The 25595-nt window shown below is 38.0% G+C and overlaps 2 protein-coding genes across 2 annotated transcripts; one reads left to right on the top strand and one right to left on the bottom strand.

Moving 5' to 3' along the window:
• Window positions 1-380: 380 nt before the first annotated feature.
• Window positions 381-6701, bottom strand: LOC135692873 (uncharacterized). The gene has a single exon (XM_089108529.1). It carries the CDS (start codon window positions 6216-6218, stop codon window positions 843-845), a length of 5376 nt encoding a protein of 1791 aa, XP_088964655.1. The 5' UTR covers window positions 6219-6701; the 3' UTR covers window positions 381-842.
• Window positions 6702-8376: 1675 nt separating this feature from the next.
• Window positions 8377-17121, top strand: LOC135689707 (polyadenylate-binding protein 1). Its single transcript, XM_065207024.2, has 8 exons — window positions 8377-8631; window positions 11213-11467; window positions 11992-12304; window positions 13026-13260; window positions 13668-13932; window positions 14913-15154; window positions 15414-15740; window positions 16696-17121. Exons 2-8 carry the CDS (start codon window positions 11269-11271, stop codon window positions 16966-16968), a joined length of 1854 nt encoding a protein of 617 aa, XP_065063096.1. The 5' UTR covers window positions 8377-8631; window positions 11213-11268; the 3' UTR covers window positions 16969-17121.
• The last annotated feature ends 8474 nt before the right edge of the window (window positions 17122-25595 follow it).

The raw sequence follows: 25595 nt of genomic DNA, 5'->3' as shown, positions 1-25595 counted from the left end.
TAGCAACGCAACTTTGGATCCAAGGTCCATCCTCTTCTGTTGGGTTGTATACTGTTGTAAAAATTATTAGACGATTTGAGATCGTATTCGAATTGGATTAAATTCATTTGAAACACGCGATAATGCGATTATTCGATACGAGATGTTGATTCGACGCAGGCGTTGGCGTTCGAAAACAGCGAGCATTCTTCTGCTGATAGCATAAGATCTGCGCATGTGCGCATGTCATTCAACCTACCACGAACAGAAAGAGGTTACTAAGAAGAGTTACACAGAACCCAAAATTAGAAAACCCAAATATTGGGGTGGGAATGGACAAAGAAAGCACTCTTTCCTCTCTTGTCTCACCAAGCAAATGCGAATGTCTCACCTAAAAACACGGTGTGGGGAATCTCGTAAGGTCGTAGTTAAGGCCCTGTTACCTGAATCAAATTCCCAGTGACACTAAAGAAAACTCACTTTCGTTGGTTATGATGATTATTATGCTCACAGAATGACATTCTTACGTGAGGCAACCTCAAACCCTCTCTAACTTTTACTGATAGTTGCGCTCAATTTATACAATTTTCTAAATAGCCCTGGTCATGGAAACCAGGTCAAAACAAAACCAAACATTACGTAATTTTCTAAAGCTAAAATAGATCTAAGTACAAATCAAAACAAAGCAATCGATATTGCGTCAGACAAGCAATTTGTAGCGTTGGTTGCAAAACAAAGAAACCACGGTTGACGACAGCGTGCGTTAAGTCTAATACTGTCCCTGACGAAATATATCGTTTTAAGCGATTACCTAACTTTTAAGATTTACCACACCCTCCCCCTATTAAAATGTGACTACAGTTTTAATATCCATCTTCTAAGTCTTCCTGGTCTTCGTGAATCTTGACAGCAGCCATTTGATTTTTCGCATCATTTCTTGCCTTTCTTGGTAAACTCTCCCTTGGTCTGAACTCTTGAGCCTTCGGATTCAACTGGACATCAACGGCACAGTTTTCTCCCCCAACTTCTAAATCGCAAATAAGTTGGAGCGGTCGCTCAACGATGTAACCGTTGCCTAACTTGATCTTTAATCCCCGTACGACACCATCCCTGCCGATAATTTTTCCAGCAACTCTTCCAATTCTCCACTGGGCTCTGTTTTTTGTGTCTTCTTTCAACAACACTACTTTGCCATTATTCGGGATTTCAACGTGACTTCCATTTTGTTTGAGCTTTCTTTCCTCCAGCGCGTACAAGTATTCTCCCAACCACCTCTTTCGTAGCTGCTCCTTGCTTTTGGCCAGAAATACCATCCTTTTGGGAAGCGTTTCCTCGTCCCCTATTTTGTGCAGATCCTCTTGTAGCATATGTGCTGGTTGCCCTCTGATCAGTATGTTTGGCGTGATGACTGGGGTCTCGAACTCTTCGCCTTGGTAGCTCAGGGGGCGATTGTTCATTACGCATTCTATGTCCAAAAGTGCTTCTTCCAACTCTGCAAATTTGAGTATACTTCTACCAATAACCTTTGCGAGACTTCTTTTCATTGTGCCAATCAGCCGCTCAAAAAATCCTCCCCACCATGGGGCTCGTGAGAGGTTGAACCTCCATTTGATTTTGTCAGTTGCTAAGTAGTTCATCAACTCCTCATTCTTCTTGAGCCTGCTCAGCCACTTCTTGGTTGCAATGAAAGTCTTGCCATTATCGCTAACCATTAGTTTTGGTGTGCCTCTTCTTGCGATGAATTCCTTCATTGCTCGCTGGAATTCTTCCGCCGTCAGGTCTCTGCATAATTTTAAATGCACGGCTCTGGTTGTGGCGCACGTAAACAAGGCAATGTAAGCCTTCCCAACTGTCTTCTTGCTCACTCGGTACGTGATTGGTCCTGCAAAGTCAACGCCAGTGCACGCAAATGGATCTGTCATTTGTGACCTGAAACTTGGTAGCTGTGAGTTTGAAGGTGCTGCCAATCCCTGCACTCGAAACCTCTTGCACTTGTCACAGTTGTGAATGACCTTTTTCACCAATGTGCGGAGTTTAGGTACCCAAAACCTTTCCCGTATGCAACTCATTGTCACAGATACTCCCCCATGCAACATTCTTCTATGGCATTGCTCAATTAGTCGTTCCACATAAGTGTTACTTCGTGGCAGAAATATCGGATTGTAGTCAGGCACTCTTCCATGGCATCTCCATATCCCTAGTGGATCCTTTTTCAGTGGGACATCAGGCCTTATCTCCTTAGCTTGCTGCACCTCCCTGATCCAAAACATCTCTGCTGATTCTATCTCTTCTGCTGTCAGCATCCCAGTCTGCTTCTCCTGTCTGCGACAGTTGGTTACAAATCGAAGTACCAGTGCTGTTATTCGCAATGTTTTCCAAAGTGTATGCTTTTCTAGAAGATCTTTTACAGCATTTGTAACAACCTTTTCTTCTTTGGCAAGCATTAGTCGTTCCTTTTTTGGCAACTTTTCAGCTTCTGTTTCTTTACTTTCCCCAATTTCTGGTTGAACCGGCCAATCTTCTTTGCTTGATAGCCACTGTGGTCCATGAAACCAAAATGATTCCATTTGTGTTGGCTCAACTCCTCTGCTCCCCAAGTCGCTTGGGTTCTCACCAGTTGGTACATAGTGCCACTCCTCAATGTCGCTGTCGTTGATGGCCTTGACTCTATTGCGCACAAACTGGCGCCAAGTGCCCTTTCCTTTCAGCCAGTGCAGTACCGTAGTGCTATCAACCCATCCATGAATCTCTTCGATTTGGTAATCTTCCAGTGCCTTCTTCACACAGGCGACCAGTTTGCTCAGCGTATGAGCTGCTATAAGCTCTAGTCGTGGGATGGATTTCTCTGGTGCAACCCTTGCTTTTGCAGTGAGCAGGTGCTGGCTTGGTTCTTGATCGTTGTAATATGCAACCACGTAAACACATGCTGCCACAGCCATTTTACTCGCATCTGCAAAACCATGTAATGTGATGTACGCTACTTTTCCTTGAATGACACTTCTAGAGACACTCAGCGATGGCCGCTTGATCAGTTTCTTGATCCAATTCTTCCACAAAGCTGCTACTTTACTCTTTATTTCTTCATCCCATGCCAACTTCTCCTTGCAAACTTGACTATACAGTAACTTGGCGGTTATAATGACTGCTGAAGCAAGTCCTAACGGGTCGAACACACCATTAATCACTGACAGCATCTTCCTTTTTGTTAACACACCATCATTTCCCGTCTCTGCACATCTTGACAGGCTAATTGTTAACTCGTCGTTTTTCTTGTTCCATGGAATTCCCAAGATCTTCGTCTCACATGATTTTGTACCAACTTCTGTCTTTGCATACGTTGTTGAATCTTCTTCTACTGACGTAGACACATTCTTCTCTGGTGTTGGGACTTCTGCTTCTGGAACATTGCTGTGCCATTTGTGTAGGTCAAATCCACCTTCCTGTAAAATCTGCGTTGCTTCTGCCTTGAACTTGAGCAGATCTTCTTCTTTATGACTTCCAAACTGTACGTCGTCCACGTAGGTATTCTTTAGCAAAGCCTCAACTGTTTCCGGGAACCTTTTTGTATACTGGCTGAGGTGGTTTTCCAGTGTAGCTCCGAGGATATATGGGCTTGGTGCTGAGCCGAAGATGACCCTTGTGAATCTGTAAGCAATCATTTTGCGTTCTTCTAGGTTGTTATACCAAACTAAACGTTGTGAATCGCGGTCAGCAGGGTCCAACTTTATTTGAAGGAATGCCTTCTTGATGTCACCAGTGATGCAGAGAGGTAGCATTCGGTTTCTCAGCAATATATTCAGTATCAATGGCTGCAAGGGTGGTCCCTTTTCCAAGCAGTCGTTAAGTGAAGGGTCCTCTGGGCTGGATCTTGCCGAGCAGTCGTACACAATTCGCATTTTAGTAGACTCAGCATCTTCCCTGATAACTGGTTGGTGGGGCACATAATGGATGATTTTACCACTTGGTTCTTCTGGAATTGATTCCAAAATCCCTTCTTTGACTTGTGCTTCCATCACCTCGTGGTACTCTTCCAGTTTCCCCAGCTTTTCCAACCGTCTTGTTGTACTGTGCAACCTGGCCACAGCAAGCGTCTTGTTTGTTGGCAACTGGACATGATCTTCTTTCCACGGCAGTCTAGTAGAATAAGTGCCATCACCTAGTCGTTGTAGGCTTCCTTTGAAGGCTTCATGAAAACCATCTCCCGGTCCACTGTCTGTGTCTGCCAACCCTAGAACTTCTATTGAGCACATTTTTTCAAATTCTTCCTTTGGGGATAGCATCAAGAAGATCTTCTCTGTTCCTCCCTCAGTGTCCACGGTTCTTCCAGTCAGGGTCCATCCAAGCATAGTGAATTCTGCCCCGGGGTCGGCATCAGGATTTGGTCCAAGCACTGGAGGCTCTGTAGTCTTGATTCGTTGAAAATCTGCAGCACCCAAGATGATATGGATCGGTAGCCTATCTTCTTCCATATTTTCATCACCGAAAGTCAAACCTCTGAATCTGCTATACTTTGCCTTCAATGCCTTGATTCTTGGGTTGGGCAAGTATGTTAGAGTATCCTTCTCTCCGTTGATACACTTTAGGTCCAAGCAGAAACCATCAACCACATTGGACTGTACCGTGACCTTGAATATTTGCACTCTTCTTTTTACGGTGCCATACATCTGCTCAATGTTCTTTGTCTCAACACCCACTGGCTTCAACCGTAGCTGCGTTATGAGGCTGGTGCAGATATACGAACTGCTTGATCCACTGTCCACCATAATACGTGCTGGTATTCCATTTACTTTGGCCAAAATTGTCGCATGAAGGGTAGTTGTGACATCTAGTGCTCTCTTGCCCATCTCAGATTGCTGGTTCGCATTTTCTTCTCTACTCAGCGTCGTCGCATCGCATAAGGAGGTGTGGTGTCGCCTATCGCACTTTCTACACCCTCTGGATCTGCACTTGGAAGCTGTGTGCCCATAGCCAGTGCAATTAAAACAGAGCCTTTTGTTCTTCACAATCTCTCGCCTTCGAGCCAAATCAAGTACCTTCTGACAGTCTGAACTTCTGTGATTGTTGTAGTCGCAGTAGACACAACTGTTTTGTTTTCCCTTTGCTCTGTCCATTGTGTTTGCTAACATCATTTTGTCTCGTGGCTTCCACTCTGCTTGGTAGTCGCTAGACCTCTTCTTGGTACCACCAATTTCACTAACTGGTAACGGATGTCTGTCGATGTATTTCTCCAGATTTTCCACAAGTTCCTGTAGGTCCCAATTTTCCCAGTCATCATCCTTCTGAATCAAAGATTCTTTCACCGATCCAAGCTTATCAACTAGCGTGTAGACATAGCTTTGGGCGCTATCCAGCTTCTTCATGGTCACCAGAGTGCGGACAATCCTTGCCAATTTGTTGTAGAAATCGTGGATCTTCGCAGTGTTGTGAATGCTTGAAATTGATTCCAGCCCTTCAAGCTCCTTGATTAAAGCTTTGTGTATTTTGATGTCCTTGCCATAGGTCTTTTGCAGGATCCTTTTAGCTTCCTCGTAGCCATCTGCAGTGTGGGGTAGGCCCAGGATGTCCTCTTTAGGTTTCCCGTCTAGCAATTCTAGCAAGTAATTGAACTTACTGATTTCTGCAATGCATGATGCATCCACTTCTACCATAAACTGATTCCAAAATCGGAGCCAGTCCTTGTAATCTCCCTTGAATGGAGTGATCGTGTACTTCTGAAGTTTCACCGACTGCTGCTGCGGCTTGACGTGTACATCTTCCTCTTTTCGCTTCTTTGCCAGTTCCATCTCCATTTCCAATTTTTTATTGTACCATCGCTCCTCTCGTTCTTGTTCACGGATTTTTGCCTCTTCCTTTTCTTGTTCCCGTCTTCTGTCAATTGATGCTTTTTCTTCTATAAGTCGCCGTTGGTGCTTCAGCTCGTCTTCTTTCTTCTGTTCTGTCTCTCTTCGTCTAAAGCCATCCAGCTCTTCTTTTAGCCTTTTCCTCATGTTTCGGAATTCTTTGATTTTTTCCTTCTGCTCTTTGTTCCATTCCCGTACTTGATCGATTGTCCTCTCCTCAGCAAGCATTTCCTCTGTGATTTTGTCTTTTGAGATTTCCAGTTTTCTTGTGATTTCGCAGACTCTTTCATAGGCCACCTCTATTTCCTCCTTTTCTCCTGACTCCAAAGCCTCTTGAACGTCTTCCAACACGATTTTACCAGTTGTTAGTTCTTGGTTGTATTTTTCCTCAGCTGCCATTTTGCCCTTGATCTCCTTGTCTTTGATGTGGTCCTGGCAGGGTCGCCACTTTTAGTGTGGGGAATCTCGTAAGGTCGTAGTTAAGGCCCTGTTACCTGAATCAAATTCCCAGTGACACTAAAGAAAACTCACTTTCGTTGGTTATGATGATTATTATGCTCACAGAATGACATTCTTACGTGAGGCAACCTCAAACCCTCTCTAACTTTCACTGATAGTTGCGCTCAATTTATACAATTTTCTAAATAGCCCTGGTCATGGAAACCAGGTCAAAACAAAACCAAACATTACGTAATTTTCTAAAGCTAAAATAGATCTAAGTACAAATCAAAACAAAGCAATCGATATTGCGTCAGACAAGCAATTTGTAGCGTTGGTTGCAAAACAAAGAAACCACGGTTGACGACAGCGTGCGTTAAGTCTAATACTGTCCCTGACGAAATATATCGTTTTAAGCGATTACCTAACTTTTAAGATTTACCACAACGGAAAGGTCAAATAGCACACAAGTTGCCTAAGGGTATGAAGAGTTTTCACAAACAAAAGCCCCTGAAGGACAAAATTTCAGTAACATTGGTTATATTCTTGTAGAATGGAAATATGCAAAACGTAAGGAAGGTGGCCATAACGAATAGCTAACAATATAAATTCAGGGCGAATAATAAATAGTACAAAAGCCCCTCGAAATTTTAACTCTGATTAACTTTGAGTTGATAATAATTTTTCTCCAGTTACTCCAATAATGCTGTTTCTGCTATTCCACAAATTGATTTTCGTAATGCTAGACATTTGTTGCCATTACAGACAGTAGGTATGCTTTTGTGCTTCGCTCGTATCTTGTTTTTTCTGAACAGAGAGTTTCCGAGTAGTGCAATTTTTTTAGAGGAAATTGCTAGTTAAAACAGTTACTAATCTGAGTAATTTTAGCTGTTATTGCAGGCTAATTGTAGCTGATAAGATAAGAGACAGATAGCCAATGACCTCCCATCTGTACTTCAATTTACAACTTTCAACCGGCTTGCGAGACCTAGAAGTGTTTGTAAATGTAAAAGACCATTGTAAATGTTTTCTGGTCGCAGACGTGTAGCCAAATAATCGATTATGCAACGTACTTGGGTTCTTCTTAGGAAAGTTGATTTCGATAAGTCAGTAAATGGGTGGGCTAGGCTGATGGGCCTAAACCCCGAATAAGTAGCACGCAATAGCTACTCCTTTCTTGATGTTATCGCTATAGAGTGGCGGAGTGCGACGTCATCTATTTTTAAATTTAAGAATTCTGACTCTATATCCTAAAAGAACACCACGAAATACCTCTTAATGTGCAAAATCAGTTGACAGAGTACAGAAAACATGACGGTTCTACGGCTGTGAAGAAGGCCATGTCATGTATAACCTCAAAAGAGTGATAAAAGTGAGAAGAATTTACTGTTGCCCTGGAAAATTTTTAGGAAGGTATAAAGTGCAAAAGAATCTTCCGCGGGGAGGTTGAGGTATTTTCTGAACTCTGACAGTTGAATCTGTTTGGAATCCACTGCGCTATTGGCACATGTGCACGTGCCCTTTCCCCAGGTTTTAATATCTATGAACCAGACAAAAAACAGTGTGCATGTTATGTGTAATTATGTTTTCAAGTTCTAAAGTTCATAATCTACCCTTCAGTGTTGACCGTCGCAACTAACATCGTATGATATCGCTCTTAGTATAGATTATTTTAATTACGAATTCTGTCTAGGTATTTTCGTGTTCTGCAATTAAATCAAACTGTAAACCCCTTGCTCTTTGTGGGCAAAAGGTCGGCAGCAGTTACCCCCCTTCCACTTTCAAATCAAGATGTTTCGTTGGGCTAGATTTATACCATACGCATTCAATTGATTCAAAAATTTCCATATTTATCCCAATCCCAAGCTAACTGAATGTTATCAAATGCGACAATGCGGTGGAAATCGACAGAGAACAGAAATTTCGTGGTATTTTTTCCATTGATTTGAAAGCCTATAATGCGTACGGTACACAAGCATCGTTAAAAACAATGGTTTGTATTTTATTTGCATGGGGCAAGTGTTCCCCGTGGGAGCTTCACCTATACTCGTTACCAGGCCTCTGTGGCCTCGTTGGATCCACTCTGTCGGTGCCTTTCGCATGCGCAGACGCTACCCACGTTCTCTTCATCATTCGCCATACTTGTTCGTTGAACTACAGTGTGGGATTTGGTGTCAGTCGTCTTTTTGACGCTCACTCCAAATTGTTCAATAAAAAGCTATAAAAAGTACAAAAAAAGTTTAAAATTTAAAAACTCGTTATAAAAATACGCTTATCGACAAGGAGTCGACTGAAACAAAAGGAAACTCGGAGTAAAGCAGAACAACCCCGGACCACATCAACGCGCTCACGGCCTAACATACTGCTTGAACAGGTATCTATCTTTTAACACTAAACTTACATTAAGCGCTTAACTACTTGTTTTTGCTCTTTATTTTTTCTTGTTTGATCAAAGCTCGTGTTGTTGGCTTTTTAGTTTCTTCACGTTTGTAGCCGCCAAGTAACAGGAAGAATCGCAGGTTTAATTTCAGAACGAACGAAACTGAACAGGGAACGGCTTATTCATATTCATCTAATTTGTTACGAAAGTGTTAAAATATTCCTACTGTATATTCGAGTCTAGGTTTTTTATGTTACAAAATAACTGACACTTTGTTAAGGATGTTTTGTCTTGTGTTGAATGATTTGTCTTGACATCAAGCAACAGTAAGGAAAAGTTTTCAAATTGGCGACAAAAAAGCGTGTGAAGCCATCACAGTTAAACTTTTGGTGTCTGCCATCATGTGCAACGACTCTAATTAACATTTTCTTCGTAGTATCTAATTTTAAGGGATTTTAAGAAAGAAAGCTAAACTAATTCTTGTCAATTTACACAGATTCTTCATTTTTCACGAATAAGGCTATATTCCTATAGATGTTAATGCATCTAGTCATTGTATGCATTTCTTAGGCTTTCAAATATAGGTGTTTAAGTTTTAAAAGGGACTCTTAGACCAAATCAATAAAGGATTACCCCAGTGGCAATCAACTCAAGATCCAAAAATCATTGCCAAAATTACTTGGAACATCCAACACTTTGTCCTGTGCTTTTCTATTTTTCATTTGTTTTCCTGAATACTACTACTTCAGCCTCCCCTTCCCCCAAAAATCAAACTAGCCACAAGAAAAAACACACTCCATAACCCCTTTTTTCTATCGTATATCAACATTGTTCCTAAGAGAGAGGGTGATGGCTGAATTTGCCTTTGAAAACTGATGTTAGTGTTCCAAGATGATCTATGCCCTTAAGACTCAAAATGAACTATATATAGTTGTAAACGCAAAATAGGTCCTCTTCCCCCCAGAGATGAGCACTGATGTAGTCAGAAATGATATATTTGTGTTGCTCAGTGCCATGTCCCAAAAGTAAGAATGCACTAACTGGGTGCCAGAACCCTTGCAAACATAAAAAAATATTCTGGTGTCTAAATTATCTAAGGCTCTGCCTGTCACAAATCTGTGGTGTTAGAGGCCTCAATCCCTGTTAATTCCATCTTTCAGATTTCAGAATAATTTTTCTTTGAAATATTTGCATGATAAAATGGTATATATATATACATGTTAATCTTTATATATATAATTGAAAAAGGTTAATTTAGACAGCATACATTTTGTTTAGCTGTCTGTTAAATAAGTGTTTTTAGTTTGTCAATTCTTGTCAATTTACACAGATTCTTCATTTTTCACGAATAAGGCTATATTCCTATAGATGTTAATGCATCTAGTCATTGTATGCATTTCTTAGGCTTTCAAATATAGGTGTTTAAGTTTTAAAAGGGACTCTTAGACCAAATCAATAAAGGATTACCCCAGTGGCAATCAACTCAAGATCCAAAAATCATTGCCAAAATTACTTGGAACATCCAACACTTTGTCCTGTGCTTTTCTATTTTTCATTTGTTTTCCTGAATACTACTACTTCAGCCTCCCCTTCCCCCAAAAATCAAACTAGCCACAAGAAAAAACACACTCCATAACCCCTTTTTTCTATCGTATATCAACATTGTTCCTAAGAGAGAGGGTGATGGCTGAATTTGCCTTTGAAAACTGATGTTAGTGTTCCAAGATGATCTATGCCCTTAAGACTCAAAATGAACTATATATAGTTGTAAACGCAAAATAGGTCCTCTTCCCCCCAGAGATGAGCACTGATGTAGTCAGAAATGATATATTTGTGTTGCTCAGTGCCATGTCCCAAAAGTAAGAATGCACTAACTGGGTGCCAGAACCCTTGCAAACATAAAAAAATATTCTGGTGTCTAAATTATCTAAGGCTCTGCCTGTCACAAATCTGTGGTGTTAGAGGCCTCAATCCCTGTTAATTCCATCTTTCAGATTTCAGAATAATTTTTCTTTGAAATATTTGCATGATAAAATGGTATATATATATACATGTTAATCTTTATATATATAATTGAAAAAGGTTAATCTTGTTATCAGTTGCTTTTGAACAATATTAGCTATATATATGTTAGTTGAAGATAGTTCCTATAAATGTGATTTTAAAAGATATTGAGTCAAATATGCTAAGAGATGTCTTATAAAAAACTACCCTATACATAAAGTTTCTTATGTAAAAGCAGACATTCATTGTTAAGAAAACCTTGATAAATTTTCTGTACTTATAATTTGTGCTAAGGCACATTCAGAAGTGGTAAAACATTATTTGTGCCTTGCGGTTTTGTCAGCTTTTGGTCTCTGTTTATATTGCTGGAAGGCTGGTTACGATTTCAAGCTTTACCATGTAAGCTTTTAACCAAATTTGAATAAATGACAGTGCTTTTACTCATTAGCCCTTTTTGTAATTGTATGAGAAAAATCAGACAATAATCTTTTAGGATATGATGTTAGTTTGACTCAAGTTAAACATGCAATTTATGTTAACTTTAAATTATGTTTGTGATCTTTCTTTTCAGTATCACATAGCAAAGTCAAGTTCCTGTAAAATTATTTGTTTGCAAGAATATCCAAAATGAATACTGGAGGTGGTGCATCAAGTTATCCAACAGCTTCACTTTATGTTGGTGATCTGAATCCAGATGTGACAGAAGCCATGTTATTTGAGAAATTCAGCACTGCTGGACCTGTGCTTTCCATACGAGTGTGTCGTGACTTGGTAACGAGAAGATCTCTGGGCTATGCCTATGTAAACTTTCAGCAACCAAATGATGGTATGCTTTATCATCAATGTTTAATTAACATCAAAGTATATATATATATAGATAAATGCATTCTTTGAAAATTTTTCAATTTGTTTTGCACTGGATGAAAAAATGTTATGTATATGAACATATATTTATTACCATTGCATTGTCAATGCTGAATTAACAGTACTTGATGTTCAGTAGCACAGAGGAATTGATATAGTAGAAGTTAGGCTAAAAATAAATAATTAAAACTAAATATGTTTGCTGTTACTCAGAGTTTTGTGCTTGTGCACTCATCAGGCAGGCTTCAATACTAATAGGCTGCCTGTTTGATATATATATAAGACTAGTTATTATTGCTCTTTATAGTAAATGTAGTTGTCTTGATTGTCTCTAGGTTTACAGGTATCTTTTGCAATGCTTTTATTATATACCATTATTTGTGCAAAATTTGCCCTACAGAGTTAATTTACACGTAACTTAAATGACTGTATATAAATATATATATATATATATATATAATATTAGTATCTTTGATTATGTTTTAGCTGAAAGGGCCCTTGACACCATGAACTTTGATACAATTAAGGGAAGGCCATGCCGAATTATGTGGTCACAGCGTGACCCTTCCCTTCGCAAATCTGGTGTTGGTAACATCTATATCAAAAACCTTGACAAAAGCATTGACAACAAGGCGCTATATGATACATTCAGTGCTTTTGGGAATATCTTGTCCTGCAAAGTTGCACATGATGAGTATGGTGTCTCCAAAGGGTATGGATTTGTACACTTTGAGACAAAGGAAGCAGCAGAGGAGGCCATTGACAAAGTTAATGGCATGATGTTGAATGACAAGAAAGTGTAAGTTATGCTGATATTCATGGCTAATTGAGCATACTCTCTATCACTTAAGGCTCTCATTTTTGTCAAATACAGTAGAAACCCGCATTAAAGAACCTGTCTTTATAAGAACCTTGAGTCTGAAATTTAATCAATTTTAAGAACCCCCAAGAGGCTGAAGTTTGGAAAGGTTCTCAAATATATATATGTATATAAGAAACAGGGTTTTTAGAATTGTATTTTTACACCCTATTCACACTGGCAAATTGAACCAGCTAAGAGTAAATTAGATTATGGTATGTTACATTCTAATTAGACAATCTAACAACACAAATTCATTTTATTGGCTTGAAATTTAACATAAAAACAAAGCTGGTTCAAGTGTTTCTGTTGGAATTCTTGCTGTGGAAAACATTGTTAATGTGTTCAAGGCCTTTACATATACAAGAACCTTGTTAAGAACCTTCAGACTAGAATTAAGAATAGCAGCCTATTAATTAAGAACCTATTCAGGCTGTCAGAAAAAACATATGTTCTTTTATGCGGGTTTCTACTGTAAATATTTTGTCAAACACACTACCTTGGGAATGTTTTCCAAAAAAATTATCATCAATGAAACGGCAGTAATTTTAATGCCAAGTACTTTATAACTTATTCTTGTAGAGATGATATATATATATATATTGATAATGCACTTATTGTAAGAGTCTACAATGTTGCGAACCTAAACATTTTTTTCTAGGTTTGTGGGCCCTTTCATCTCAAAAAAGGAGCGAATGGAAAAATTTGGTGATATGCCTAAGAGATTTAAGAATGTTTTCGTCAAGAACTTTGGTGAGATGGTTGATCACGAAGAATTAAAAGAAATTTTTTCACAGTTTGGAGCTATCACAAGTTGTATAGTTATGACTGATGAAACTGGAAAGAGTCGGGGCTTTGGTTTTGCTGCTTATGAAGATCATGAATCTGCTGAAAGAGTAAGTTTTGGCTAAATGCAGTTCATGCATCTGTTATATCCTCTTTGTTAATATGCTTTGTGCAATTCTCAAATTTAAAAGTTATATATATATATATTTATATATTTATATATACAGTATACCTACCTTATTAGAACTTATATTCTCCCGAAGAGTGAGTTATTCATGAAATATGCTTGTTACATGTAGTTTGATTTTCTTCTACTCTAAATTTTATATACCTTAATATTTATGTAAGCCTGGAATCAGGCTACAAACAGAATATTATTGATTTTGAGTTAAATTGTATTTGATACAATTCTAAATGAGCAACATAGACAATATCTATGTGGTTTCAATATATATGTCTCCTTGACAATTTCGTGGTTCTATATTTGTATAAAAGGGGGTGCCGTCTTTCCTTCTAGGCTGTCAATGAAATGAACAATAAAGAAATCAAAGGAAGGAAAATAACAGTTTGTCCTGCACAGAAAAAGGCTGAACGAAGCAATGAATTGAAAATGAGGTTTGAGATACAAAAGCAAGAGAGAATCAATCGTTACCAAGGTGTGAACTTGTTTATCAAGAACCTTGAGGACACAATTGATGACGAGAGACTGAGAAAAGAGTTCACCCCTTACGGCACTATCACCAGTGCCAAAGTAATGAGAGATGAGAAGAATGACTCCAAAGGTATCCTGTTTTGATCTTGTTAGAACATTCTGTTTAGATTTGATGGAATAGGCCTCTGCTCTGAAGAAGTCTTCCTGTTTCCCTCCAAGTTGTCAAACCAATGGAAGTAGTTAAGAGTAACAGAAATATATGTATATATTTGGCCTAAGCTATAAATTTTTTTTTATATTTATATATTCCAGATTGCGTTGTCTATTCTGACGTGACAGTGCTCGATTTGCAAAAGCACAGAGCAATAGATATAATAAAATAGAAGATAGGCTAGAAATGAGACATGTTCTCTGTTACTCTGAGTTTCGTGCTTGCACACTCATCATACAGCGCAAGCACGAAACTCAGAGTAACAGAGAACATGTCTCATTTCTAGCCTATCTTCTTTTTTTATATTTATTTATTTATATATATATATATATACTTATTTAATGCTAGTGATCTTCTGTTTCATTCATTGTGAAGCAAAGCATTTGATGATAGCTGAAATTATGACTCAAAGGGAAATAATAATAAGTTAATTGATTGACCAGAAACAAAGACACCATATAAATATCATTTTATTTCTGGTGTGCTACTGGCATCATTTAATTAGTGGGCCTTGTGTAGCCATATGATATTTTCTTATATAAGTCCTTAGATGTACCCATTTTTTTATAAGTTATTGTTGTTATGACTTTGAAAGGTAAAAAGATGTTCTAATAATTTACAATTCTTTAAGTTTTTGTCGCTTTTAGTACAAAAGTTCCTAGGGAGATTAAAGTGGTAACAAACATTTCCAAAGTAGAGGTCCTTATCCATTCAGTAGAAATAAGAAAAGGTTGTTTTTTGTTTGCCAAGTGAAATCTCCTAATTTGAAAGTGGGCAGTGATTGCGAGTGAAATGACAATTCAGCTTTGCATTGCTTGTATCAATCTGTATTTTTTTGTTCTGAGAAATGTTGATATTGCATTTAGTCTGCATTCTTGTTCATGCATGTGTTTTTTTAGGATTTGGCTTTGTCTGCTTCTCGTCGCCTGAAGAGGCCACTAAAGCTGTTACTGATATGAATGGGAGGATTCTTGTTTCCAAGCCCCTTTATGTGGCATTGGCTCAAAGAAAAGAGGAGAGACGGGCTCAACTTGCCACTCAGTACATGCACCGTGTGTCTAGTTATGGCCACGCTGGTGGTGCATTGCAGTCCCAAATGTACCCACAAACAGGAGGAATCTACATGTCACCTTTTCCTCAGGTTTGATATTTCTCAAACGCTTTACAGTCAATGTGCACAAAGATGGAGCTGCTCAAGACAGCATACATTTTGTTTAGCTGTCTGTTAAATAAGTGTTTTTAGTTTGTCCTGTTCCCTTTGAAAAAATTTCTCTTAAGATTTGAGCATTTATATACATATATTTGATTGTGAGTCGTTTTGGAAAAGATACAAGTATTTAATTTCGAAGCGAGCGATTTTTTTAAACTGGTGACTCTAAATTTCCATTTTTCAAACTCAGAGGGCCATTGCTTTGCAACAAGCGCAAGTTCCAATGCAAGGCAGACCGAGATGGGCAGCCCCAAATCAAAATCAAATACGATCAAATGTGTCATACATCCAGACTAACGTTCAGAGGCAGCCGAGACCACGTCAGTCGATGGGGGCTAGAGGAGTCAACCCACAGGCTTTGGCTGGACGAGGTGCTATGCCCCAGCCTAGACCATCTGTGGCACAACCAAGACCTCCAGCATATAAGATCACTGCCACTGTTCGTAATCAGCCAGCACAGGGCAATGTTATGAGCCAGCCAGCCGTCCCACAAGCAGACCCAGGAATGTCAGTGCAGGTAAGCCGCTGTCACTTCAATATACGTTGGTGTAGCGAAACTTTGAGGCATAGTTTTACAATGACAAAGATTTGCGTTTGTGTAAGGAAAGGTTTAATGAATTATCCAGGAAAGAAATTGGACCGTTTAGGATTTTGCTATCATTTTCTAATTCTGTATAGAGTTTAAGCTTCTGGAGGCACTTTTTGCTTTCTGTTTTTGTTTCATCATAAACCTGAAAGCAGGTGTAATGCCAAAGTTTTGAGTTTTGACGTGGTATCCCTAGGCAATGGTGTTGCCAAATGAAACATGGTAACCATCATGTTCTAATGACTGACTTTGTCAATTCATTTCATTGCAAACAAAAGTTTGTCAAGCAGTAGAAATGTCAATGTTTATCACCATAAATGTCTGTCCATTGCGTCCAAAAATACTTAAAAAAATTATCCGCTAAAAACTTCTCTCTCTGACAAGGACTCACACATTGCGGAAGTTAAAGAGATTGCTAGCACAACAGAGACAAACAATTTTAAGGTTAAACATTAATGTTGCAGGGTTTTTTATGTGACAAAAATGAAGCGAAATATATTATCCTCCCAAATTTTTCCTTTTCATTTAATTCCAATAATTTTTTGGTCATCTCTTGCTTAAATGTCATCGCTGTATTTTTCACTAAAGCATCAAATTTCGCATTACAAACTAGTCTTTCTCGCTTGTGATTGCCAGTAGTGTATCCGTCCGCTTCCATAAAACTCATGCCTCCATGACACACATGATGACCTTAGAACAAAATGAAATATTTTTCGTTTCACTCATTGTGAAGTTTGGGCATTTTTTTCAAGATCAAGTAGATGAAATGTGACAATTTTCCAGTGTGCACCAGTGAAAAAGTATATGTGTGAACTAGAACTTATGTAGATTTTTTCAGTTATCTTGAATAGAAATTTGGTAAAGAATATAATTTTAAATTTTGAAGGATCCATTGACTGCATCATCTCTTGCCAATGCAACACCCCAAGAGCAAAAGCAAATGATTGGTGAACGACTGTTCCCTATGGTGCAAGAATTTGAACACCATCTTGCTGGAAAGATCACTGGTATGTTACTGGAAATTGACAATACTGAGTTGCTGCATATGTTGGAATCACGCGAGTCGTTGCACACCAAGGTTGAGGAAGCCGTACAAGTGCTGAAAGCTCATCAAGCCAAGGAAGCCGCTACTGCCGCCTCTGCGCCCGAGGGTGTTTGAGCGGGCGGAAAGCGTATCAAAGCAACAACAGTGACTACAATATTTCATTAATTGGCGCCAATTTATTGGTTTACAGGATGTGACGTTTATGGTTTGAATAAATCAAGATTGAAGAAACATGAGTTGTAGTCAATGATTATAGATAAAAGCTGATTCCTTGTCTACATGACCTTAAAATCTTTTTTATGTCTTGCTCGTTATGCACCAGACCTTCTCGAAGTTTAAGGAGACACAATGCAACTGGTATTAAAGCCACCGCTTGCAACTATCTTATGATTAAATAGCATCAACTTAACTTAAACTTATATCTCTTACGAACGGCATCCCTTTGATTTTTTCTTTTTTTCTTAACCAATCCTTTCACATAGAGCCACTACTTTTTAGTTTGTTTTGTTATCCATGTTCGGTAAGTTTTTGTTGTTGTTTTCATATGCAAAAATGTCTATTTTTACAAGTTAATAGGGTAAAAAGGAAATAGGGACAATAATATTCTTCCTACTAGATGTTTTCAAATACTTATAACTGGAATTTTCATCAATTTTTCCCTGATGCTGTGATAATTCCTATTGCCTTTTTCGATCGTCTCCTTCCTTGGCCATTTGCAGCTCGTCTAGGCCTGCCATTTCGTGCAACTGTTATTGCAATAAGTTGAATTTTCCCCTATTCTTCCATATGATCCTAGTTTTCAAAATATTCTCGGTATCCTCTTTTGTTTCTTCAGCACTTGTTTAGGAATTTCCTTCGTCGTCTCTTACATTCCTTGTTTGCAATCTTTCCGTTCTCTTGCCACCTAAAACTTCCTACTTAATTTCAATATTTATCTTCCGTTTCTTCTTTTTAAGAATGAGCATCTAGACTTTAATGGCCAATATTTTTTGGTTGTATCTTTTCTACTGAACATTGCATCTTTGATACTTGTAAAGGTTGCTTAACTGAATTGAATAAGATTCTTTGTAAATGCTTTCCTGAAGCTTCCAATCAGCTCATCTTGATTTTCTTCCAATTTTTTGATCATATGGTGATATAACGATCATATGTTCAATCTGCCAAATGAAAACGTTTTGATGCCTACTCCCAGCACCATACTGCTCTCTCGCTCATTTCATTTGTCATATGATCTCAGTACACTTTCAGTCAACGTTGCTACATTCCAGGTCGCTAGATTTTGATTGTTGACTTAGTCTTTGCCTGAAAAGTCATACTGCAGTCTCCTTACAACGAGCACCAGGGGTAAATTTTCAACGTTTTATGTAGGGTTGCTTATTCGAAGGGGGTTATCGATTAGATTTTACAATATCGCATGGACCAAAAGTATTACTGGTTTGGTTCAAATTCTGTTCGATGTACTCTATATTAAAAAATTATCATTATTTCTCTTCTCGGTATCATTATAAATATCCACTTCTTCGTCATAACCATCCTCTTCAGAAACAAAGAACTGATGCACATTTGAGGGTACAAGTGCTTGATGGAAAAGGCGTTTAAGGATACAGGCGCTCGTTCTAAGGGGGCACTTAATTGTAGATTGACGGTAAAATCCCACGCAGCAAATTGTTGTCTATTTTCTTCTATGTTGTGTGTTGACAAGGCTTGCATCTCAAGAAGTGCTACAACGGCCTGATCAACCATGAAGGACATGATCTTCAGCACAGGGTCCTGTGTTTATGTAAACTTCACCTATTTTACAGTTCTTAGCATTCCCAGGATCCACTGCGCGGACTACGTAGCCTCCACAATGGTTTAAAGCTGGAAACAATACTCGTCCCATAACATTCATTTTTCTTCTTTGCGGTCTGAATAAATGATACTTAACGGACTTTTTACTGTTATCAGTGTACTAAATCTAATACAAAAAAAACCTGTTTCTTTCCTTCAACAGCTTTTATCGTTCTCAATCAGCGATAAACTCAAACATAAGACAGTTCTCAGACTGTGCTGAACATTCTTATCGCAACAGTTAATGCATTTTCTCCTTCATTCGTTTGAGCTTCGATCTGTAAGCAGAGTTTTGCTTGCAACTAAAAAAGTATCTCTTCTGATTGCTGTTGCGTCAAATGTCCTGCTCTCACGATAGCGCTTCATCCAGATTTGCATCTTATTGCAAGGCAAACCGACAAACCAAGCTTCTCGTAGAGCGATAAACCATGCAAAGATGCCGATGCCTTTCATTTGCCTTGCAATTTTCAAAAATTCTACTTTTCTCTCTATAATCTGTCTACTGCCATGCTTTGGTTTTCAGCATTCAAATGAACGTACATGAAGGTTGTTTCACAAAGTCGTTTAATGGTCATCTTCATTCAAATTCATTTTTATTGTGTCTATGCTACGTAGAGGAGATGAAAAAGAAAAAAGTTTTGATTGTTTTCTTTCTGGTAATCTTCGAGGCACGTCTCACTTCTCGGAAGGAACTAATTTATTATAAAAATTGGGGGAGGGGTAACACTTTGGCAAAATATATTTTGTGACTTGACTCTGGCTTTATGCAACGAAACGTCATGTACGTACGCAATTTGTAAATTTAGCGTGGAGAAACCTTGTTGGAAAAAAGGTTTTCCAGACATAAGAAAGAGAGTGGCCTAGTTTTTTTAGCGGGCTCTGTTTGTGGATATTTAAGGGGCGCAAAATTCAAAGTCTGACTGTTAGATTGAGCATGTCAGTCATGGTTAAAACTTGACAATTTTGCTTTTACTAATTTCTCGAGGCATCCCAATCACAGGAAGGCTGGTAACTGGAAAATTTTAATTAAATTTTTCTTACATTAATTTACTAACTCGGGAATGAAATACCAATGCAATATAAAGGGCATAAAGCTCCCTCAGAAAAACTGCCATAGACATCAGAAGGTCAGTCATGAGGCTACGTTCCCACATCGGGAGCGAGTTGGACTGTTGGTGTATCGGCGCAAATCGCTCAACCTACCATATAGGGGTTACTAAGGGAAGTTACACAATAACTCCCAAATATGATTGATAATTGGGAGGGAATGAACTGGAAAAGCCTCTTTTCCCCACTAATAGCCGATGTACCAGTCCTACCTAATAGCACCAGAAAACGCTAAAAAGCATAAAAGATGCCTAAAGGCATGAGAGCTTTTAACGATGCCATAAAAAAACTCAACACGCAAAGCTATACTAAAAAGGTATTTTGGGAAAAAACACATTAAACAGCCTAGTTGTATTGTGGCTTCACCAAGCAAGATGAAACTCACGCTATGCCAAAAAACCCTCAAATACCCCTAGATTAACCAAGAGAATAAAAACGCTACGAAACACAAATCTAACCCTAGTTTAACAAATCAACTTCTCAGGCCGAAAAACCCCCCGCATTGCCCCTAAACTAGCAGAGCAGGTACAAGGAAAAACGCGAGGAAGCGTGGCACAAGAAAACATAACGAATAAGCAATAACACTAATCTCAAGCGATTTAGTTAACGCTCAAAAGCCCCTTGTGAAATTCACTCTGATTAAATTTCATTTAATCATCATTTCTTGCGTCCTTAAAGTTAGGTGGAAGATTTGCGGAAATTTATTAAAACAGATGAAAAAGATTCTTGCAAACGTTACAGCACAGTATCTCGGGAAAGAAAAACGACAGAGATTATGTATGATCTCATACATTATCCTGACGCATCGGTGTATCGAATGCATAGGTGAATAAAATCATATATCGTTGAATTTAATTTATTTTGAAAATCTCATTTCATTGGATTCTCGTCGTTTTATTGCTATTTTCCTGTTCATCTTTGGTATTGAAAGATAGCTGTACTGTCGGACACACTTCAAGACATTTGTTTAAAATATTCAATTACATTTTTTTAGCCATTATTTTTTAACTTTACTGACAATTCACATGAGTTAACAGTTAACAAATCTGTATCAAATCTAACTGATTTTGCACATGTAGAAGTATTTGATCGTGTCCTTTACGGTTATGCGTTGTAGGTAAAAACATTAATATTTATGACGTCATCACTTTGGCACTCTAATGCTTTTGGTCTCGGTGTTCTCATAACATTTCCTGTGATTGATGATGATTGCTAGAACTTCTTGACTCGTAGGCGATGGTTGCTGATGGTCAACGATGCGAGAAAGCTGCTGCTCTTATATCATCAGCATTGCAAGATATTGATTTGTGACCATTGTTGTGAAGGAGCAGCACGCGGTTAATCCTTCACTCGTTCCTAGACCTCGAAGTTGCATTAAGTTGCGAAGTTGCTCGAAGTCAGTTGTTCACGCCACGTTGTAATGAAAAAGTTGTTCACGTTGGATCATGTTTATTGTAAATAGTTTATTATGTTCCTGTTGATGTTATGAAATGTTTAAATACCCCAATGATGTCTTCTTCAAATGTCCTGACCTAAATCTCTAAAACAACCATCACCAATGGTCTGCAATGTATGAGAACCAGGTTGAAGTCTCGTATTGCCTCCTATCTATTGATTGATTAATGTTTAGACAACCTTTCACCAATTACCCCACTGCACTTATGTCTAGATATAGATGCCTTCGCCTCAAATGCAGTGCGCCCTTGCCTTCAAATGCTGTGCACATTCAACTGATTTTTTGTCGCAGAAGACGAAGATTTTCGCCCCCTACAAACAACACGACTGTTTTGGGATTCCACCTTTTGTTGTTATCATTTTCCAGTGAACAATGTTCTATCCTTTCTGGCGGGAGAGAGTTCAAGGTAAGTCACATGATCCAAAAATGTACGTTTGATTGGTTTAAGAATGGAAAACCTGTCTTTCGACTCCGTACACTGCTCGATTGTTGTCTTTGGTCGCAAATGAACTCCTTGATTTCAAAGTTAATCGTAAAAGATAAAAATCTTCGTCTTTTGGGATAAGAATCGGCTCTGTGTGCGCTAGGCTTTAGTGGGGGTATACACGCTTTAAATTTTATTATTAAAAGCTACAGAACTAGAATTATGTAAAGTAAAATTTTCTTCTTGTGTTCTTTGTAAAGAGATATTTTCTAGATACGATAATGCATGAATAATTTGTAAGCACATCAATAAGAGTTTGCCTATCTTTTAGGGAGACGTGTGGTTCCTTTCCATCCGCCCTACAAAGTGTGAAGATCATGAGGAAGGAAACATGCCACAAAAGCGTTTTTATATGATAAGCATAGTCATGAATTTCACTCATAAATGTCAACAGAACACGTTGGAGCATGTGTTTTTAACGCGCTAAGGGTTCTATGCATATTTACAGCAAGCACAACAGATCTATCTCCAGTTCAAGGTTTTCTGAGGATTGGCGTTTGTCATTCGAGTTAATCAATCTTGTTTATCGAAATTGCTGTAAGCTACCACAGAACAGCACGCTTCGTTGTTGACTTTAAGCAACCTTGGGACAGTTCCAATCGCACTCCTAGCAAGTACGCCTGATAAGTGATATCTGCACCGTTGATTTGGTTGGAATTGAAGAACTGTAGCTGCATTTGGATAGAGGTAATTCGAATAATGTATTTCTTTATCATGATTATGAATTTTACTGAAACCTCAAATTTCCTGTGAATTGTTCAAGGCATTACGCAACCAAATAGAAGGAAGATCACTTGTCGGATCTACTGGATCCAGATAAAGGGGATTCTTTAATCTTAGCTTGAAGGCCCCTGATAACGTGTTGTCCACTAACGTTCGCTATAAAAACAAAACTGTTTGCTCCACGATGTGTCCCTAATGTTGAAACACATCTTATTCTTATAATTCATGAGCAAATTTGATCTTAAAGTTCATGTTCAGTCACTTCGCGTTCTTTTTCGTGACATATTTCAACAATAACATACACAAATATATGCAATGTCTTGCTATCAAAAACTTATTCTATTTCATCCCCTATTGTCGCTAACCCTCATTCATAATATCAGCTTCTTTCTGTGTTTGTCTTAAAACTGTTCATTGATAATTCTTTTTGCTGTTCTAAGTGTTGGTTTTTCTTCCTATTCATAACTTTTTGCTGACTGTTCTTTTTCTCTGCATTTTCCTTTCGTTTTTTTCCTTTTTTATATTTTTGCTGTTTTTGTCAATTTGTTTTTCTTCTTCTTTGCCGTTTTAAAAAGTTTCTATCTTTTCTATCTTGAATCTTTCTACCTTTTCGTTTCATTTATTTGTTGGCCTTTCATTACACAGAGCATGTTGTGTTCTTCCCTATTTTGCTGACTTTTCCTATCTTTTTATTGTCGCTCTTCTAGAATAAAAGGACATTTGTCCCAGAATATGGATAAATGAGTGAATATCTCATGTTACTTTTATTGCGAGAGAATAAAAAACATTAAGTAAAGAGAGTTGAAACATTATAAATAAAAGTCTAATTGTATAATTATTCAAAGCTTTTGACATTATTTGATAACTAGTATGAAGGGAGACAAAGAATAAGGAAGGCTATAAGAGCAGGGATACGGCTAGAGCAAAAACAACTAGTTCACATGAGAAATTCGACGGATGATGCAGTATTGTGCAATCACCACCAGCTTGTAATCGAGTCCAAATTGAGCACTTTGGTGTTAATCATCTCCTATAGCAGGTGTTTCTGATGCATTAGGCTTCACTGTAACTTGCTTTCACGCAAGGCTCTCTGTTTTTGTCGTCATTTTCGCTTGATTTAAACACATTAACACTGTTCAAATATCAAGATCAATGCCGGCCGTGAACTTCGCAAAATATGAACTTTGCTAATGCGCTTTCAATCACAAATTAAAACTTTTTGCAGTTACTTAGTTAGTTAAAATTGGTCAATTTTACGATTCGCGTATTTTATGATTCGTATGCTGATATATTTTCGATAATACAAACGTTACTCAAGAACAATAGGAACTAAGCCTTGTATGAATTTCGAAGCTAAATTTATTCATCTTCGATGACATTTTGACAATCGTTACTTCCTAGCCAGAGCTGAAAAAAAGTTTTTTAATGTGTTTTTATACTCATTAGAAACAACTAATTTTGCTATATTTTATTACCTATCAAATTTGGAATGTTACAGGCCATACTAAAACCGGTCGAGATGAGACAGGATCAATCCTGGATCTGTTGAAGTTTTTTTGAAAGCTTTACCATTGGTCTAGCGTGGGGCCAAATTTCAAACTGGTTTGCTTAAAAAATGTTCAAGAAAAGTTCGGTTAGAAGACCCGAATGAATCTCGTTCGCCCGGCCCTGCATAAACGCAGCACGGGTGTGCATTAATTTGGATTCCATCTTTATTATAAAGACCGAACTGTACTGTACCAGATCTAAATTGGTCTGTTTCAAAAGCGATTTCAAGAGAGTAACGGTCGTTACTAGACCTATCGTTACTAGTTTTGAATCAATCTTAGCGCTAAAACTAGACCTTAAAAGAACCTGGTCTAAATCGGTCCGCTTCAAAGCGATTCAAAAATTCTACAGTCGCAGACCCGAATGAATCAGAACCATCAGGTTCAGTGTAAACGCAACATTGTACCTTGCTAGTTTCTGAAGTTTGAGAACGAATGGAGCTTTTTTATGAATGGGCTGTTAGCATGGCAACTTTAATGCTATTACTGGAGCAAGAATCAGTAGTTGTGAGGAGAATGGAAGACATTACCAATGCTTTCCCTTCATAGTCGTTATTTGGATGCTATCGAGATAAAAATAACACCATGGCTATCAATCTAGAAATTTTCAGATCTACAATAAGCAAGAAACATTTAAGGAGCCTTGCAATTCTTTTCCATCGATATCAATAAAATGATCTGGTATTTAACTGGTGTTGTTTTTACAATTTTCTTAATCGCATGCAGACCTGCAGTTTTTGAAGATCAAATTAATTGTGGTTTTTTGTTTGATTGTTCCTGTAGAAGTCCGTTCCAATAGTTTATCTTGTTTAAATACAGGTTTATTGGTTTTGATATTCACCGCAGCGCCTTTGCTTATTAATCGGTTTTGAAAGCTTTTGGGCTCAAAAAAATATTTAAGTATTTATAAAGTTGCGCAAATATTTCATTCAAAGGAGCCATTTTGTAGTCCAACAGCCGGGTAGCAGAAAATTTATTTCTTTCAAGTCATCTTTAGCTGTTTTGCATCACCAGATTGATTATTTGCTTTCTTCTTGCTCGTTTTTATGCAAATATGAATCTTGAATGATTTCAGTAAAGAGAAATCATTGATGCATTTACCTAAGCAACGATTTCACAAAGCAACCAATTCCATTGTCATGAGAAGTAAGCAAATGTTAAGATCAATGAAGCTTTGAGTTTTTGTGCAGGTCTTAAAAGCATCCCTGTTAGCTACCTTTTTCTTTCTCTTGCCTCACGTCTCTTACGCACCTTGTCATTCTTTTCCAATTGATTATGCGATTACCTTTCGCAAATACAAACACCCCTACATAATCAACTTCGTATCGGTAGCCAGCATTATGGTGCATCTGAAAATGTCCCAAATTGCGATTTACCTGCATAAACATTATGGAAACCTCCGTTTATATTAGTTTGTTTTAGTTCTTCTCCATTCTAGATATTTCTCGTTGAATTAATTTATAGTCTTTGCTGGAGTGCAAATATTATGGTCCAGTCTTCCTTACATATAAGCTCTATAGAAGCAACTTTTATCTATCCTTTTACGCACATAGGTTTGGCCTGATTTTTTTGTTTTTCAAGGAATTTGTTTTGT

The sequence above is a fragment of the Rhopilema esculentum genome, chromosome 5 (assembly GCF_057945365.1).
Source record: "Rhopilema esculentum isolate cy_ngs chromosome 5, ASM5794536v1, whole genome shotgun sequence".
NCBI classification, from domain to species: domain Eukaryota; kingdom Metazoa; phylum Cnidaria; class Scyphozoa; order Rhizostomeae; family Rhizostomatidae; genus Rhopilema; species Rhopilema esculentum.
Note: the sequence above shows the minus strand (reverse complement) of the source record. Positions and strands in the feature narration are given on the sequence as shown.